This window comes from Mobula birostris, chromosome 4 (genome assembly GCF_030028105.1).
Source record: "Mobula birostris isolate sMobBir1 chromosome 4, sMobBir1.hap1, whole genome shotgun sequence".
Lineage (NCBI taxonomy): Eukaryota > Metazoa > Chordata > Chondrichthyes > Myliobatiformes > Myliobatidae > Mobula > Mobula birostris.
The window spans coordinates 9,173,447-9,192,389 of record NC_092373.1 but is presented as its reverse complement, the minus strand read 5'-3'; the positions used below and the strand labels follow the sequence as shown (position 1 = coordinate 9,192,389).

General features: G+C 46.8%; 1 protein-coding gene across 1 annotated transcript in view; it reads left to right on the top strand.

The window, feature by feature from the left end:
* Positions 1–14,533: 14,533 nt before the first annotated feature.
* gmnc (geminin coiled-coil domain containing) overlaps positions 14,534–18,943 on the top strand; it is a 30,601-nt gene continuing 26,191 nt past the window's right edge. The window contains exons 1-2 of the mRNA XM_072254895.1: positions 14,534–14,620; positions 17,259–17,433. Of these exons, the coding sequence (XP_072110996.1) occupies positions 14,618–14,620; positions 17,259–17,433 (178 nt within the window). The 5' untranslated portion in view covers positions 14,534–14,617. The remainder of the gene's footprint in view (positions 14,621–17,258; positions 17,434–18,943) is intronic.

Below are 18,943 nucleotides of genomic sequence, written 5' to 3'. Positions count from 1 at the left end.
GAGTATGACTTTACAATGTCAGCTATAATACTGGGTTCAAATCCCACCACTGTCTGCGAGGAGTTTGTCCCTTCTTCTCTAGGCCGAGTGGGTTTCCTCCAGGTGCTCCTGTTTCTTCCCACATTCCAGCTTAGGGCTAGTAAGTTGTGGTCATGCTGAAAGTGTGGCGACACTTGCAGACTACCCAGCACATCCTCGGACTGTGTTAGGTGGTGATGCAAGCAATGCATTTCACTGCATGTTTCAATGTACATTTAACAAATAACACAAATATAATCTTTAAATCTTTCTTTAGAAGACATAGGTTTAGTATGAGAGAATTAGTAAGAACCTAAGGGCTAACTTTTTCACCCAGAAGATGGTCTGTACATAGAATGTGCTGCCAAAGGAAATAGTTGATGCAGGTACATTCACACTTAATAAGGACAGTAATAACTTTATCAAGCACTTTTCACACAGTCAATGTAGTTCAAAGTGCTTTACAATGGCATAAAAGTACAAACATGAAAATAAAACAAAAAATAAAAAGAAAAATAAGAATAAGCATGAAAATAAGAGGCAAAAAGATGTTCATTAAAAACAAGGTTAAATGAGTAGGTTTTGAGCTGACATTTAAAAGTGTCAAATAAGTCTGCATCCCTTATAGTTTCAGGTACTAAATTCCAGAGTTTAGGAGTGTAGTTCAAAAAACCAGACCTGCCAGTTACCTTTTGAGGAAGGTTGTTTAAATTTTTAGAGACTGGCAGAAGAAGACCTGAGAACTTGAGCAGGATAATCAAACGAAAATGCTTCTGTGATGTACTCCAGTTCTAGTGCATTCAGAACTTAAAAAACAAGAAAGAGAACATAAAAATCAATTATAAAAAATACAGGAAGCCAATGCAGAGTAGCTGGGATGGGAAGTGATATGTTCCCTCGTCCTGGTTTTAGTTAAAAGTCTAGCAGTGGCGTTCTGAATGAGTTGAAGTTTGTCAATAGAATGCTTTGGATGACCAGTAAAAAGTGTGTTGCAGTGCATTTAGTCTATTCAATATAAAGGGGTGAATTTGTTTTTCAGTATCATTATGTGATTGTAATGGATGTGCTGTATCTTTGCAATATTTCTTCAGCATAAAAATGCTGCTCTGATCACTTTCTTTATGTGGCTTTTAAAATTCAAATTGGAATCAAGGATAATACCCAGGCTTGTTACTTCTGATTTTACAAGGCATTTTGCAAAATACAAGGTACTTACAAGGTACATTTAAAAGGTACTTTGATAGGTGTACAGATAGAAAAGATTTAGAGGGATATGGGCCAAACACAGGTAAATGGGACTAACTTCGAAGCTAATTTTGGTTGGAATGGACCTGCTGGGCTGAAGGGACTTTATCCATGCTGTATGCCTCTGTGACTTACTTACCCTCAGCCTGTCACATGGGGGGCACTGGAGCAGGGACCCAGATGCAAGACACAGACACTGAAGTACAAGGAACAGGACTTGACTAGAGTAGGGACGTGACAGAATACAGACAAGGAGCAGGGACAAGAATGCAGACTTGGGCTAGGACATGGACTAGACAGGGAACCCAGACAAGGAGCTAAGAACTAGAAGCCTGGGCTTGGGTCCTGAGCCAGAGACTGGACAAGGACCCAGAACTTGGGTCTTGCCTCGGGCTCGGGCCCCAGAACCAGGCAAGGACATGACATGACTACAGGACTGGACATGGCTGGGGTCTTGGGTCTTGAGGCTTGAGCTTGGAGACAGGCTGGGGTCTTGGGTCTTGGAATGTGGAGGCTGATAACTCGGAGACTGGAGCTCGGAGACAGACTGGAAACTGTACATCAACACAGAGCCGGGACTTATCCTTTGAAAAGCCGGGACTCATCTTTTACACGAAACCAACATATGACAGGATAGTACATAGACATTGAGCTGGGACTTATACTTAGACAAGCCGGGACTCAACTTCTTCTCCACACCAAGGTGGGACAGGACCATCCATTGGGTAACGGCAGAATGGCCTGACTTACCACATGGAGGCGAGAACAAGACAAGACAGAAACCCCTGCAGGGCAACGGCAGAATGGCCTGACTTACCCCACGGAGGCAAGGACAAGACAAGACAAACACTGAAGAATGACAGACAGTTCCATCTCTGCATCGGGCGGGGTTAATCCAAGTCGCAGTTACGGCCAGCAACCTCAGCTGGCTACGGAAATAGTCGGATCCCTACCTAGCTCAGAGTGGCTGACAGCCACTCAGCCGGCCCAGGAAATGGCTGAATCCATACTGCAAAGACAGCTCCAACTACCGACAGCAAGGCTCCATGAGGGGATGGTTCCCCAACACAGCCGAAAGATGGCAAGTGGCCACTCTAGCCTTCCACCAGCATTGATAGGCATTGATAGGTGCTGATGCTGATGATGTGTGTTGATGGCAGTTGATGAGGGTTGGGCATTGCTAGGCATTGATAGGTGCTGATGGTAATTAATGGATGTTTATGGAAATGATGGATGTTGATGTTCATTAATTGACATTAATGTGTGTTAATGGTGCTGATGTCCATTGATGGATGTTGATGGGCATTGATTGGTGCTGATAGATATTGGTTGGTATTGATGGGCGTTGATTGGTGTTGATGTGGGCATTGATAGATGTCGATCGGTGTTAATGGATATTGATTGTTGTTGCTTGGAGTTGATTGCTGTGCTGGGCATTGATTGGTGTTGATGGGTGTTGATAATGTTGATGGACATTGCTGGATGTTGATGGACATTGCTGGATGTTGATGGACATTGCTGGATGTTGATGGGCATTGGTGGATGTCGATGGGTGTTGATTTGCGTTGGTGGGCGTTGACGGATATTCAATGGTGTTGCTGGGCATTAACTGGTGTTGCTGGATGGTCGTTGATAGATTTCGATGAGCGTTGGTGGACGTTGATTGGTGTTGATTGTTGTTAATGGGTATTGACAGGTTTAAAAGTGCATTGATGAGTGTTGGTAGATGTTGATCGATGTCAATATGTGTTGGTAGATGTTGATCGATGTCAATATGTGTTGATAGATGTTGATTGATGTTAATTGATGTCAATGGGCGTTGATGGTTTTGGATGGGTGTTTGGTGCAGATTAAATGGGCAGAAGGGTCTGTTTCTGTGCCGTATGTACAATGCCCTGTGCTACTGAAAGGATGGGTGAGGGAACTTATGCATTAAGATGAGTTCTTTTGAGGATGGAAGATGAGTTAGTAATCTAACTGATCTCTCTAAGTGTAGTTACATTGTTGTCACTTGTAATACATAGAGTGCAAAGCTCCGAATGCGTGACAGCCACTGTTCCCCGTAAGATGCATGGGTGTGCAGCCGTGCAGCAGCTGAAATGCTCCCATGCACATAGCCTTTGTTGCCGTTCAGCAGGTTTTTTTCTTTTATATGATTTCATAGAAGAAATGAGAGGGCTGACTATTTTCCAAATGGAGAGAAAATACACCCAAAAAAGCACTGAGGTGGAAAGGGACTTGTGGAAAGGGAACCTGTGCAGGTTTCCCCAAAGGTTAATCTGCAGGTCAAGTCTGTGGTGAGGAAGACAAATATGATGACAAATTCTTTACAAGAGGATTAGAATATAGAAGTAAAGATGTAATATTGAAACTTTATGAAATACTGGTGTGGCCTCACTTGGAGTATTGAGAGCAATGCTGGACCCTTATCTTAGAAAGGATGTGCTGAAACTGGGGAGGGTTGAAAGGAAGTTCACAAAAATGATTCTAGGATTGAATGGCTTGTCAGATGATGAGTGTTTGATGGCTCTGGGCCTGTGTTCATTAGAATTCAGAGGGGTGACTTAATTGAAACCTAACAAATAGTGAAATGCCTTGATAGAGAGGGTGTGGAGAGGATGTTTCCAATGGTGGAAGAGTCTAACACCAGGGGACACAGCCTCAAAACAGTAGGGTATCCTCTTAGAACAGAGATGAGGAGGAATTTCTTTAGCCAAAGAGTTGTGAATTTGTGGAATTCTTTGCTATAGGCAGCTGTGGAGGCCATTTTTATGTATATTTAAGGCAGCATGCGATAGATTCTTGATTGGTCGGGGCACGAAGGGATACAGGGAGAAGGCTGAGAGGAAAATTTGATTAGCCAGGATGAAATGGTGGACTGTGGTCGGTTATGCCAGGGAGAGTTTTCTTCTTTCTCCCGTCTGCGTGAGATGTGGGACTTTTGAAAGACTTTGAACTTTTTACCGTGCTCATGGCCTGTTCTTCATCAAGTTATGGTATTGCTTGCACTGTTGTAACTATATGTTATAATTATGTGGCTTTTGTCAGTTTTTCAGTCTTGGTCTGTCCTGTGTTTCTGTGATATCAAACCGGAGGAATGTTGTATCATTTCTTAATGCAGGCATTACTAAATGACAATAAAAGAGGACTGCATGTCCTCATAATCTAATCTAATCTAAGACTCGATGCATCTAATGGCCTAATTCTGCTCCTATATTTTATGGTCTTACATAATTTTGAAATTATGCTAATTTAATTTTGAAATCCATGTTAATATAATTATGAAATACCCTGTAATTATGTGTTGATGAATGATCCATAAAATTTCTAAATAACAAACATAGCACAACGTTTACTTTGAAACATTTTAGAGCTTCAACATATTTACATTGTCAGTGCTTCAAGTTACAATACTGACACAAATTGAAACAATAAAAATAGAATGGATGTCATTAGCTCATTGTTAATAAACCACCAGCCAGCTGAATGCCAAAGCTATTTAAAATGATGCTTAGTTTTCAGGCCCTATAAAAAATTTCCTGCTCAGAGCAATGGTTGTTCCGTGCAGCTGTGTTAAAAATATGGGAAGAATATTGCTGACAGCATGCTCCCACATTACACATGGCACATGGCAAATTGTATGTTTTGTGATATCATTGGTTTTAACTTTTCAAGCTTAGGTTTTACATCAAAATATATGTTACCAATCCATTGAGTACCACGAATCACATATAATAATGCCACTTAAAACAGATTTTGCAGAGTTTTGAGTCTTCAAGATTCACGATTGTTTATTGTCATTCATCATATATATATTCTGTGGCAATGAATAGCTAGTCGACTTATCGGGCAGAAACCCTTCTTCAGGACTGAGAAGGAAGGAATCATAACACACTCCTTCTTCCCCAGCCCTTGACGTTTCCCACGCAACCGGCTTCACCAATCACTTTCCAGCTAGCTTCTTTCTCCCCCCACCACCTAATTAATCCGGCAAATTCCCCCTTCCTTCAGTCCTGCCGAAGGGTCTCGGCTCGAACCGTCGACTTGCATAGATGCTGCCTGAACCGCTGAGTTCCTCCATCATTTTGAGCGTGTTACTTTGGATTTCCAACATCTGCAGACTTTATCGCGCGTACGTACACAGAGTGATTTTATGTTAATGCAGAAGGCGGCAAGTCCATATAGTTCCCCGTTGAAACACCGATCTGTCCAAATTGGAAGGTCTGCGAGAAGATGGCACTGTCCGAATGGTGACGGTCATTATTTTACAGATTATCCTCCGCACCTTCCTTGATCTACAAAAGGATCCTACCACCAAATATTATCTTTACCTTACCCCCACCCCCACTCCCACACAAACACACGCCGCTTTCTGCAAGGATCGCCCCCTCCGTGAATCCGTTCGTCCCTCGCTACTCCTCTCCCACCCGGCACATCCCTGCAAGCGGCCCCAGTGCTACACCTGCCCATTCACCTCCATTCAGGACCCCGAACACTCCTTCCTAGCGAGGCAACACCTTACAGACCGAGCGATTGTCGGCCTGTGAGTTTGACGTCAGTGGTTGGTAAATTAATGGAAAGTATTCTTAGAGATGGTTTATATTTGGATAGACAGGGTCTGATTAGGAACAGTCAACATGGATATGTACGTGGAAAGTCATGTTTGACAAATCTTACTGATGTTTTGAAGAGGTTACTAGGAAAATTGATGAGGGTAAATTGGTGGATGTTGTCTATATGGACTTCAGTAAGGCCTTTGACAAGGTTCCACACAGAAGGTTAGTTAGGAAGGTTCAATCGTTAGGCATTAATATGGAAGTAGTAAAATGGATTCAGCAGTGGCTGGATGGGAGATGCCAGAGAGTGGTGGTGGATAACAAGCAACACATATAAAAGTTGCTGGTGAACGCAGCAGGCCAGGCAGCATCTCTAGGAAGAGGTACAGTTGACGTTTTGGGCTGAGACCCTTCGTCAGGACATAGTGGTGGATAACTGTTTGTCAGGTTGGAGGCTGGTGACTAGTGGTGTGCCTCAGGGATCTGTACTGGGTCCAGTATTGTTTGCCATATACATTAATGATCTGGATGATGGGGTGGTAGATTGGATTAGTAAGTATGCAGCTGATACTAAGATAGGTGGCATTGTGGATAATGAAGTAGTTTACAAAGCTTGCAGAGAGATTTAGGCCAGTTAGAATAGTGGGCTGAAAAATGGCAGATGGAGTTTAATGCTGATAAGTATGAGGTGCTACATTTTGGTACGACTAATCAAAATAGGACATATATGGTAAATGGTAGGGCATTGAGGAATGCAGTAGAACAGAGTGTTCTAGGAATAATGGTGCATAGTTCCCTGAAGGTGGAATCTCATGTGGATAGGGTGGTGAAGAAAGCTTTTGGTGTGCTGGCCTTTATAAATCAGAGCATTGAGTATAGGAGTTGGGATGTACTGTTGGAGTATTGTGTACAGTTCTGGTCACTGAATTATAGGAAAGATGTCAATAAAATTGAGAGAGTACAGAGGAGATTTACTAAAATGTTGCCTGGGTTTCATCTCCTAAGTTACAGAGAAAGGTTGAACAAGTTAGATATTTAGTCTTTGGAGCATAGAAGGTTGAGGGGGGACTTGATAGAGGTATTTAAAATTATGAGGGGGATAGATAGAGTTGACGTGGATAGGCTTTATCCATTAAGAGTAGGGGAGATTCAAACAAGTGGACATGAGTTGAGAGTTAAGGAGTAAAAGTTTAGGGGTAACATGAGGGGGAACTTCTTTACTCAGAGTGGTGGCTGTGTGGAACGAGCTTCCAGTAGAAGTGGTTGAGGCAGGTTCGATGTTGTCATTTAAAGTTAAATTGTATAGCTATATGGACAGGAAAGGAATGGAGGGTTATGGGCTGAGTGCAGGTCGGTGGGACTAGGTGAGAGTAACCGTTCGGCACGGACTAGAAGGGCCGAGATGGCCTGTTTCCGTGCCGTAATTGTTATATGGTTACCTGCGAATCTGCTGGGGTCTTCTACTGTGTCCAGTGCTCCCGATGCAGCCTCCTCTATATTGCTGAGACCTGTAGTGAATTGGGGAGCAGTTTCGTCGAGCACTTCCGCTCCATCCGCAGAAGCTCCCAGTGGCCAAACGTTTGAATTCCGATTCCCATTCGGACCTCCTGCTGTGCCAAGATGACGCCACCGAAAGGGTGGAGGATCAAGAAGTTATATTCCGTCTGGATATCTGGGTACCCTCGAACGTGATGGCATGAATATCGATTTCTCCCTCCGGTAACAAAAATCCCCCCCCACCACACCTTCTTTTGTTCCCCACTCTGGCCTCTTACCTTTTCTCACTTGCCTATCACCTCCTCCTGGACCCCCCCCCCCCCCCCACCGCCCTCATTCCCTTTCTCCTATGGTCCACGCTCCTCTCTGATCAGGCTCCTTCCTCTCCAGCCCTTTAACTTTCCCATCCACCTGGCTTCACCTATCTGCTTCCAGCTTGCTCCCTTCCCTCCCCGCCAACCCTCTTATTCTGGTGTCCCCTGGATTTCCAGCACCTGCAGAATCTCTCGTGATTATGATCTAGAGAAATTGGACAGTGACGGGCCTCTCCGGCCCAACGTGCCAGCACTGCCCGTGACACCCACTAACCTACTAACCGGTATGTCTTTGGCATGTGGGAAGAAATCAGAGCATCTGAAGAAAACGCATGCGGCCGTAGAGAGAACCTACAAATCTGTTACAGTCAGCGGCGGGAATTGCACCTGGGTCACGGGCGCTGTACCACTGAACTGGTTCCACAACAACACTCACTTCAAGGGCTCTACAACTGATTTTCGCAATATTATCTATCTATCTACTTACCTACCTATCTACCTATCTATCTCGCTAACTAGCTACCTACTTATTTATTTATCTACTATAAGTACTTTTTATAAACAATAAATTTACTTTGACTTTGAACGGCGCTGTGCTGTTCTCCACCCCTCCCCCACGTTTGTGATACCGTTGGATTTAACTTCTCGGTCTAAAGTTTTACAGAAAAGTATATGTTACCCAACAATTTTACACACGAAACACTGGTGGAACTCGGCAGTTCAGGTAGCCTCTGTGGAAATGAATCAACAGTTGATATTTGGGGCTGAGACACCCTTCATCAGGACTGGGAAGGAAGGGGGGAGTTGATAGGTGGGGAGGGGAGGGGAGGGGAGAGGGAGGAGTATAGGCCAGAAGACGATAGGTGAGACCTGATGAGGGGGAAGGGCGGTGAAGGGGAGATGATGTAAAGAAATGGGAAATGATAGGTGGAAGAGCTAAGGAGGAATCTGATAGGAGAGGAGAGTGGCCATAGCAGAAGCATTAGGAGGAGAGGCATCATGGGAAGGTGATAGGCAGGCAGAGTGAGGAATTGAAGAAGAGGGGGAAGATCCTGGAAGTTTGAGAAAGTTTGAGATGTTCATGCCATCAGGTTGGAGGCTACCCAGATGGAAAAGGATGTGCTGCCCCTCCAACCTGAGGGTGACCTCATCGTGAAGGAAGAGGAGGCGATGGACCGACATGTCGGCAGGGGAATGGGGATTGGAATTAAAATAGTCGACCACCGGGTAATCCTGCTTTTTGCGGATGTAGCGAAGGCGCTCTGCAAAGCCCCCAAATCCATGTCGGGTCTCAGCAACCTCGACGGGGCCGCGTCGGGAGCACCGGGCGCAGTCTGGAGGGAGAGAGTGGCCTGCATCGGTTCCTAATGCGGACACAACGGTGCCATTTAATGTGGAATGGAGTAACAGGGTTAAATGTCGGCACTACACTGAGAGCCGAATGGCCTGCACAGTCCAAAAGACCCGACCCCTAACGACAGCAATGACTTACTCGTGTCTACGCGACACCAAAGTATATGGATCCCGGACTGGTCTGTACAGTCAGCCGAGGACGCACCAATAGTCAGCCCCTGAGGGGAACATCGAATCAAGTGTTTGGACTATTACCAGTGCGCTGTAATGTTCAGTGCTGTACGTTTTAAAATACCGGAGGAACTCAGCAGGCCAGGCAGCATCTATGGCGGGAAATGAGCAGGGTCGCAATGAGGTATCAGAGCAGGTAAACCCATCTATCCATCTCCTTCAGAATTAGCATCAAGTTTAATATCATTGACATATGTCGTGAAATCCGTTGGTTTGCGGCAGCAGTATGTTATAATACACAATAATAAAAATATATAAATAACAGTAAGTACTTTGAGAAATAAATAACTGGTGCAAAACAAGCAGTAGTAAAGCAGGCAGATGTTCCCTGAGTTGCTGAGTTCATCCAGCGTCTTGTGTACGTTGTTCAAGCTTTCCAGCGGCCGGGTAAATTGCCACTGGGAAGCGCAGTGGGCAGATCTCGCACGGTAACTTCCCACAAGTGGCTGCCCGCCCCATGACCGGGGACGCTTGAGTGTATTCGGTCTGTGTGTGGAGCCGCCGCCTCCCCCACCTTCTCTCCTCCCAGGATCAATGTCCGCGTCGCGACTCCAGCCCCCTCTTCGTAAACTCAGTGCGGATCGGATTCCAGTCTTTTAAACCAGAGCGTGCGCGACATTCATTAATACTCAGTCCAAAACAAGACGCAAGACAATAGGACACAGGAGCAGAATTAGGGTCATTCGGCCCATCGAGTCTGCTCCGCCATCAGTGCTGATTTATTATCCCTCTCAACCCCATTCTCCTGACTTCTTCCCGTCACCTTTGACACCCTGACTAATTAAGAACCTGTCAACCTCCGCCTTAAATGTACCCAATGACTTGCTCTCCACACCCATGAATTCCATAGGTTCACCACCATGTGTCTAAAGAAATTCATCCTCGACTCTGTTCTATTCTAAAGATGTGCCCGCTGGTCCTAGACTCCCAGGAAACACTTTATCTAGGTTTTCAATACTTGATAGGTTTCAACGAGACGACCAACCGATTCTTCGAAGCTCCACCGCATACAGACTCAAAACCATCAAACGCTCCATTTCATGTCCGGGGTAATCCAGAACCTCCTCTGGACCCTCGCCACTGTCAGCATATCCCTTCTGAGATAAAGGGTGCAAACTGCTCACAACACTGCCAGTACAGTCCGACCAATCTCCACGTTTCGAAGTTGGGAATTAGTTGTGGTCAGGTGGAGTTTTTGGCTCATTGTTACGGAGAACCCCAGACGTACGGGCTCCTTCCTCGACTTCACAGAGCTCTTTTCTGCCAGCTGAACGGTTCCTTTCCTCCGGCTATCGGGACCCTATCTCCCCCTTTTTATTTCTCCAACAGGACCACAAATTTATCGGGGTTTAGAAGCTCAGACTGAGAGTGATCCACCAGTCCTCCGGGTTCAAGGGCTAAACTCAAGAGCTAACAATCCTGACTGGTCAAACAAAACCGGCAAGGAAACAATGAAGAATCGTTCTACATCTGAGTGCGAAGGTGTTCCTGAGTCTCCACCCGGGACTTGACAACAATGAAAACCGTGAGGAAGCTACTGACTCGACGAAGGAAGCCCTGTACGCCCCCCCCCCCGCCCCAGAGATGAAGGATCTTCATTGCTGCCCTGTGTCACCGGTGTAGCGAGCAGTAAGTACGTAGCGACCCTCTCCTCCGGCTTTCCCCCGGGGGTGTACGAACCCTATCCGTCAGGTCTCTATGGACCCCTTCCCCGTCTGTTCGTGCCCAGCCCCGGGGAGAAACATCAATCATTATTGTTAGTTGGTCGGAGAACGGTACGGTCACATTCTCAGTAACCTGGTGAGCTCCCGATTCATACATCCCGATACCTCGAATCCAAGAATGACTGAGGAACAGCGCTCACCCATTGCAACTTCTCAAATCGGTCCGGACGTCCGGTCGGTTGAATGGGACCCGCTTTAGAGCGCAGAAACGGGCCCTTTGACCCACAATGTTGTGCCGAGCCAATTAAATTCGGAATCAAATGCATATCTAATCTTCTCTGCCTGCACAATTCCCACATCCTTCCATCTTCCTCACATTCTTGACGTCTCTTAAAAGTCTCTAATGTGTTTGCCCCAACCACCACCTCGGGCGGGGCATTCCATGCACCCACCCACCACTCTCTGTGTAAAAACATCTCCTTTGAAATTACCCCCGCTCACCTTAAATACATGTCGTCTGGTATTAGATATTTCAATCCTAAGGAAAAAAAGATATTGTCTCCCTACTCCATCTATGCCTCTCATAATCTTATAAACCGCTCTCAGATATCGCGTCGGTCTCCGGCGCTCCAGAGCAAACAACGCAAGTTTATCCAACCTATCGTTTATAACCTTTATTTGTCCTAGCTCTGGGTATTCAATAGAATTATCCCCAGCAAAATCTGCCAAGTATCGAAAGGGTCCTTCCGTAAAGGGAGTAAAGAGAATCGTCACGCCAGTTCTCGGATCCAAAACCCCGCTCCATCAAAACCCTCTAGTATCCACGAACTGGTCTCCAATTTGACCTAACGCGCGGAAGCTTTCGTTTTCGTTTGATTTAGCGCTTCTATCGAGGATTCCTCTTCGAGCCACCACACGACCTGGGTTTTGGACGCGGTGCAATATTGGACAAGTGCCCAGCTCCCAACCCCTTCCCCTCTGGCCGACCAGGACCTTTGCGTAAAGCCAGCAGAGCCTTTGAACCATGGAAGGAACCCACGGGCAACCCAACTAAAGGCATACCTTTTCGGGCTATTTATCCCAGCGCATTCATTAACCCTGCCCTTAGACAAGTCGCCAAGAAAATACCCGGCACCATTAGGGGGCGGTGTCTGAAATATTCCAAAGTGAAAACCATAATTTCCCCTAATTTTTATTGCAATACATTTAAATATTTTAATTAATCCAATTTTTTTTTACCAAGGAACTATTTATTCTTCAAACATCTGAAGATGGGAAATAACACAGGAACGATGCATGAAATAACCTGATATTTTATAAGCACTTGGCAATTCATTATAGTAACTTGCATTATATTTGGGGGGAAAAGCCTCCTTACAAGTAAAATAACTTGCAATAATTGGTCACCGCACGAACGATGGTCTTAAAATTGATCGAAATTTTTAAAAAATCTTGCAAAAAATTTCAGCGTGCTTATTAAATAACACAGCCAAACGAATTATGCACTAAGAACCCAAATTTGTCATATTTATTCAACAATTATAAATAATTTTTTTTGTCTTTGTAAAACTTGCTAGTTTATCTTTCTTCGCTTGGATATGTAAAGGGAATTTGAAATGAACGGAATATGTTAAAATGGTAACGAATATGATGATAATTTTATGGTTCCAAACCAAAAGAGAATAAAACAGATATAATCTAATGGATATTAGACCAGATTGGGCTGTGACCCGTTTGCAGCCACTTGGAGGTAGAAATTGCTGCTGTTCAGCACTCCAACTAATTTTCATCAGAGCAAATTTTGATTGGGATTTCTCTAGACATTAAGATGAGGGTGGGGGATGGGCAATGTGAATTTTAGCAAACTTTGATAAAGTTTTCAAAAAGTTTGGAGTGAAAGTGGACGCAAAGTGATGACGTCAACCTCAGCCAGGCTTTAACCTTTCAACTCTGCAACATGGCGGCAGTCCCGAGGAGTTTTAGGCCGATATTGGGGGCAATTTGCTGGAATTGTGCAAAAGGGCAGGCGCCCCTGAGGGAGCAGAGGCAGAAGGTCGATAGCTGGGTTTCTCCCCTCTGCATATTTTTATTTGTGAGCGATGAAATTGTGGCATTGATGAGTTATTTGGGAGGATTTCATCCCGAGCCGACGTGAGTTGAGGTCTCACAGGGTGCCAGGTTGTACTGCAGATGCAAGGCAGTTAGCATCCATCTATTGCCTAGAACCCTCTATAGTTACTGTGATAACTAAGTAGAACACAGAACCAACACAAGACTAATGCAAAATAGAAAAAATAAAATAAAATAAATTAAAATAAAATATTAATTTAAAAAAATAAATAATTAAAAATCCCATCTCTATTCATTGACAAATTCTCTTATTGCATTTAGCGCTTTTGCATCTAGATAGTATCTGATATCACAATGTCAATTTAAAATGTGTGTTAGAATTATAATTTTATGTGAAGCGAAACATTTCTCTCTCGCCGAATAACAGGTAAACCTCTTAACACCAATTCAGCAGGTGACCGTGAACTAATACAGATTAACGAATGTACTTTGATTTTTTTTTCAAATGCTCTCCCTGAACAAGATGGAAAATGAGCAGATGTGAGGCTTATTACATACATGACATCAAATATTCGTAATACAAACAAATCGGACCGTTTGTTTTGGGTCTTGTTTTGAAATGGTATCATTAATTTATTCATAATCTAAACATTTAAGCGTTCATTTCACTGAGTTTAATTCGACCAGAAAATGGAGAATTGAACGGCACAGGCTTAATCTGATCGTTTGCAACCCTCCATTCCAAAGGGAGACGGACAGAATTGACATGATGTGGGTTAGTAATTAACCTCAGCACATGTTAGCAGAGTGGTTAAGTCATGTTGTGTTAATGCTAATGGGGAAAGATTTGTCCTATTCTATTCATGCAAAATGCCTAATGGGTTAACTTAATGAAACACTCTCCAGGGTAGAATGAAATGTTAACTTTCCATATGTCGGTGTATTTTTTCCACGGGTGTTTTAAGCATCCCTGGGGTTGGATTTACTGCCTCACAGAGGAGAGGGGCGGGGTCAGATTACCTGCACACTCCTCCCCTGACAGCAGGTTATTAAACGCTCTCTCGGAGTCAACTCTAATTGAGATCTCCCCACGCCTTGCTGCCGGGCGCTTTGAAAGCTGAGGAAGTCCTGCTGCACAAAGGTGTCAAACGCCCACTTGATGGACTTCAGGGCTTAGATGATTTTCATGTTGGCGTTACACGCTTTAAGTAGAGAACCTGGTTCTCAGTATTTAAAAAAAACGCACCCCGGTACAGTCTAAACCACAACAGTATGCGCGGTAGGCTGAAGGTTATCTTTTGGTGACCCACTCTTGTATCCTCGGGAGCTAGTTGTGCAGTGCAATAGAGATAAAGGGAGCAGTGACACTCAGAGGAACGGCTGCTCCCCGACAAACTGAAGGCTTTCTTTTTCTGCTTTGCTTTCCCTGACTTTTATTCCAGGAGGTTTGCTGCCCATTGCACGTCACGAAGCTGACAGCTTTTTGCACCAAATCAGATCGCTCGTCGAGCTGCTCCGGGAGGCGTCACTGATTTAGATTAGAAACTCAGCACCACCCTGGGGCCACACTCCGAGGTCGGTTTAAAGGGCTGTAGGAGTTTAAAACCGAACGTGTGCGCCCGTCTCTGTGACTGACTGCCTGTACTGACCTCTCACAGTACTCTTCAGGATGGTAAGTGAATTTGAGTTGGTGACCAAAGTAGAGGAGGGGCTCTTTTTAATAATATATACATTTTTTAAAAAAAGATGGAGCATCAATGGATAGTTTTTGAGATCTTTCAGAGCAGTGGTGCACCTAGATTCGCGAGTCAGACTCGCAGCAAGTTGTAAAAAAAAAGCTGCTCTCAGAGTCGCAGAGAAGGCTTTCTGTTTCTTTCTCGCGAATGTCGATTCTCTGCCTCCCCCCCACCCCCACCCCCACCCCCACCCCCCAGCTCCTTTCCCAAGCAGCTAAATGAAATCTGTGCTCATCACAGTCAGGCCAATGGAAGTCCCTTGCCCGGCGAGGGACGCTGTGAGGAGAGAGACCAGCAGCCTGAAGGGAGGTTGGAGCACTGCAGAGTTGTGTGAACAGCAGTCTCCTCACTCCACGGCACACACACACACACACACACACAGACACACACAGTCCACTCGCAAAGCTAGGCACAATTGTGCCTGGCGCTCCCTCTGCGCTTAGTTGCGCCCTTTTGACGAAACTCGAGGTGTGGAGACTGCATTTCGGTTTGGGGAATCCTCTTGCCCAGAGAGGCATCAGATCGCGGTGATGGATCGAGTCAAGCGTACTGTTCAAGGCCACTTTCTCTGTAGCTTTCCCCATGTACTGCTGAAGCCTCTCAGCTTCAATTTCGGAAAGCTGGCATAGCCCGTCAGCGCGATCTTACAGAAGTATGCGCCGAAACTGCGCTCGTGCGGTTCGAGGTGAATTGAATTGGACGGAGAACCCGGTGTCTTTAATTCCGAGTCAAGCCCCGAATGAAGAGCCCCCCTGAAAACCAGCAGCCGAAGCAAATCCGAAACCTTAACTTGTTTCCCAAACTTGTTACCACTTCGTGCCGTGACAGGAGGCGTTTGCTGTGCGGTTCGTGGATTGTGCACTTAGAACACAATATTTCCTCCACTATAATCGGATTGTTGTGGTAGCTTTGTTTATAGTGTGTGGGCGAAGAGTACGATTCATTTCGTCCAATCCTGAAGGAACCTCGAAACTAACGCTCGAATAAATGGGATTGTATTTCTGGCTCTCTTTTCCGCTTCCTCTCTCTCTGCCCTTTTATCCTTTGAAACCCCTTTCTCGCCTCACTCCACTCTTCTTTTTCTCCTCCATCCCACCCTCCTCTCTCCTTCCTTTCCCCTCTCCTTCCTTTCCCCTCTCCTTCCTTTCCCCTCTCCTTCCTTTCCTCTCTCCTTCCTTTCCTCTCCCTCCTCCCCTCCCCTCCCCTCCCCTCCTCTCCTCCCTTCCCCTCCCCTCCTCTCCTCCCTCTTCTCCACCCTCCCTCTTCTCCACCCTCCCTCTTCTCCACCCTCCTCTCCACTCTCCACCACCTCCTCTTCTCTCTCGAACCCCTCCATAATTCAATCGTTCAGACGACCTTCCCATCATCGTTCGACCCCCTTTGCCTCTCCTCCCTCGACCTTCCTTTTCTCTCCCCCCCTCACCCCCTTCTTTTCCCGCTCTGTTCCACCTCCGTTCTGTCCTCTTCATCTTCCACAAGTCTATTTCTACCACAGCTCCTGCCTCTCCCCCGTTTTTTTCTCTTCGGCCCTCTCTCCTCCTGCTCTGATGCCCTCTACTCTCTTCTGCCTTTGTTTCCCCTCCTCCTCTCCCCTCCATCTTCCCCGCCTCCCCGTGCCCGTCCCCTCCCGCTCCCGTCGGCTTGGTGTCTATTCTCTTCGTTGCCCCTCCCTCTTTCTTCCCGTTTTGAGGCTCCCCTCAGACGGTCCTTCCCTCCTTCAGTACCCAACTCTCCTCGCCACCAGGCTGTGTTCTTTTCTTACCCACCCCTATACAGTTTTTTTCAAGCGCTTGGTGGTCGCAGGAATTCCGCACACCAACTTGTAAAACTGAGAATAAGAGTTCTGGATCTTGTGAAGTGGAGGGGGAGGGGAGAGGAGGTGTAGTGTTAGGGTCTGCGATCTGCCGCTTCCCGGGAGGTGGGTGCCTTGTGGGCAAACAATTTCTTCCCGGGATCCCACGATCCCAGAGTGCGGGGAATGGGAACCCGCGCTGAAATGATCACAGGCTCAAGAGCTGGAGGCGTGTGAGGGAGCCTCCAACAAACGGCCACAATCCAGGGACAGAGAAAGAGAGAGAGAGGCGATCACACGCCAGACGTGGCAATGGCGAGGGTCCAACCCGCGAAAACGCGTCGCCGTCTCTGTACAACTTCGCTCATTAGCTTTTATATTGTGCGAATGTGTGTGTGTGTAAAAAAAATCTTCTCTCACACTCCTCTTCCTTCTTCTCTTATCCCACCCCTTTCCCACACTCCCTAAACTTCCATGCTCCCGGTCCCCTCTGTTATCCCCTCTCCTCCCTCCCCTCGCCTTCGCTCCTCTCCCTGTGCCATTCTAATCTGTCTCCCGCCCATTCCCTCCCGTTTCCCACTCCATCCCGTTCGTCCTGCCTCTCCTCGTCAACCCTCTTCCCCTCCGCTCTCTCTCTCCTCTGTCACCCCCTCTCTCGCTCAACCCGCTCGCCCTTTCCCTGCGTCGTCCTCCCTCTTGCTCTCACTCGCCAATCCTCTTGCCCCCTCTCTCTGCCCCTCTCCCTCCCTCCACCCTCTCTCTCCCTCTGTCGCCATCCGCAGAACACAGTCCTCTCCTGCCAGGACCAGCCCTTTGTAGGAGACCACAGCTATGAGTGTTCTTCCTCGCTCTCGACGTCAGCCTCTGTTGACATTTCCATGGAAACCTGGTACTCCCAATGGCCGGGCTGTATCCTGGACAACAGCGCAGGCAGCCAGCGAGAAGCTCCGCCGCGAGGTAAGACCCGCGCTGCGCAGGGCTGCGGGCTGCGGGCTGCGGGCTGCGAGCCGGCGAGGGCTAGGCGAGCCGGGGCCGCTGCACAGACCCCTGGCGGCGTGCATACACCCTACCTCTCACTGCAGAACCACAGCCGCTACTCCCACCTCGGGTTTAAAACCCTGAACGTTTGCGTGCTCCCTGCCTGAGATTTTTTTTCCTTTATTAATTTCTTTGCACACCCTGTTACTTCGACCTTTGGATCTTTTCGCTTGAGAGACTCCATAAATAACCCCGGCTAAACATTAACCGTGCAGTGGCCCCCCTGGCGTGAGGCGCGTGGAGCACCTCGAGTGCCCGCTGATTTACAGCCGCTGCAGTTGGCTCGCACCGCGGGGAGAGGCAGGGAAGTTGGCGGCGCCTCTGGCACCCGCGACCGGGGCTGAGCGCGACGCTTTACGGATCTCAGCGACCCTCGCATGCGGTTCCATTCCGCTGTCTGTACGTTCGCCCCCTGGGTTTCAACCACGTAGGGGTTAAGGTTAGCGAGCGCCGTTGGAAGCTTGTCGGCACTCGGGGGCTCGTCCCCTGCTTCCACCTCGGACCGTGTTGGTCGTTGACACAAAACGACGCAAGTCACTGTAGGTTTCGATGTACATGTAGCAAATACACCGACCCGCCATCAAGACGATACATACAGAAAAGTATCGGAAAAGGTCGGTGACATTATGAAGGATCTCACCCACTCTACCCATGGATTGTCCATGAGGGAGGAGGATACCAAGCATCCACGCCAGCACCACCAGCCTCAAAAACAGTTACTTTCCCCAAGCAGTAAGGCTAATCAACACCTCCACCTGCTAACTCATCCGTCCACACCCCCAGTGCCACTACTTTATCATTTCCTGTCAGAGCCACCTCATGTACGGGCACTCCTGTGCCTAGCATCACTCTATGGAAACAATCAATCCATGTATATAAGACCATAAGATATTTGAGTCGAATTAAGCCATTTGGCAACCGAGTCCACTCTGCCATTTCATCATGGCTGATCCAATTTTCCTCTCTGCCCAATCTCTTACCTTCTCCCCTTATCCCTTCATGCCCACCCAGTCAGGAGTCTTTCAACCACTGCCATAAATACACATAAAGACTTGGCAATGAATCCAGCACTCTCTGGATAAACAAATTCCTCATCATATCCATCCTGAAAGGTCACCCCTCTACTATGAGGCTGTGTCCTGTGGTCTTAGACTCTCCCAGCATAGGAAACATCCTCTCCATATCTACTCTATCAAAGCCTTTCACTCTTTTGATAGGTTTCAATTAATTAAATCACCCCTCATTCTTCTACATACCAGTGAATACAGGCCCAGAACCATCAAGTGCTCTTAATGTGACAAGCCATTCCATCCTGGCGTCATTTTCATGAACCTCCATTGAACCCTGTCCAGTTTCAGCACATCCTTTCTAAGAAAAGGGGCCCAAAACTGCTCACAATACTCCAAGTGAGGCCTCACCAGTGCTTTAT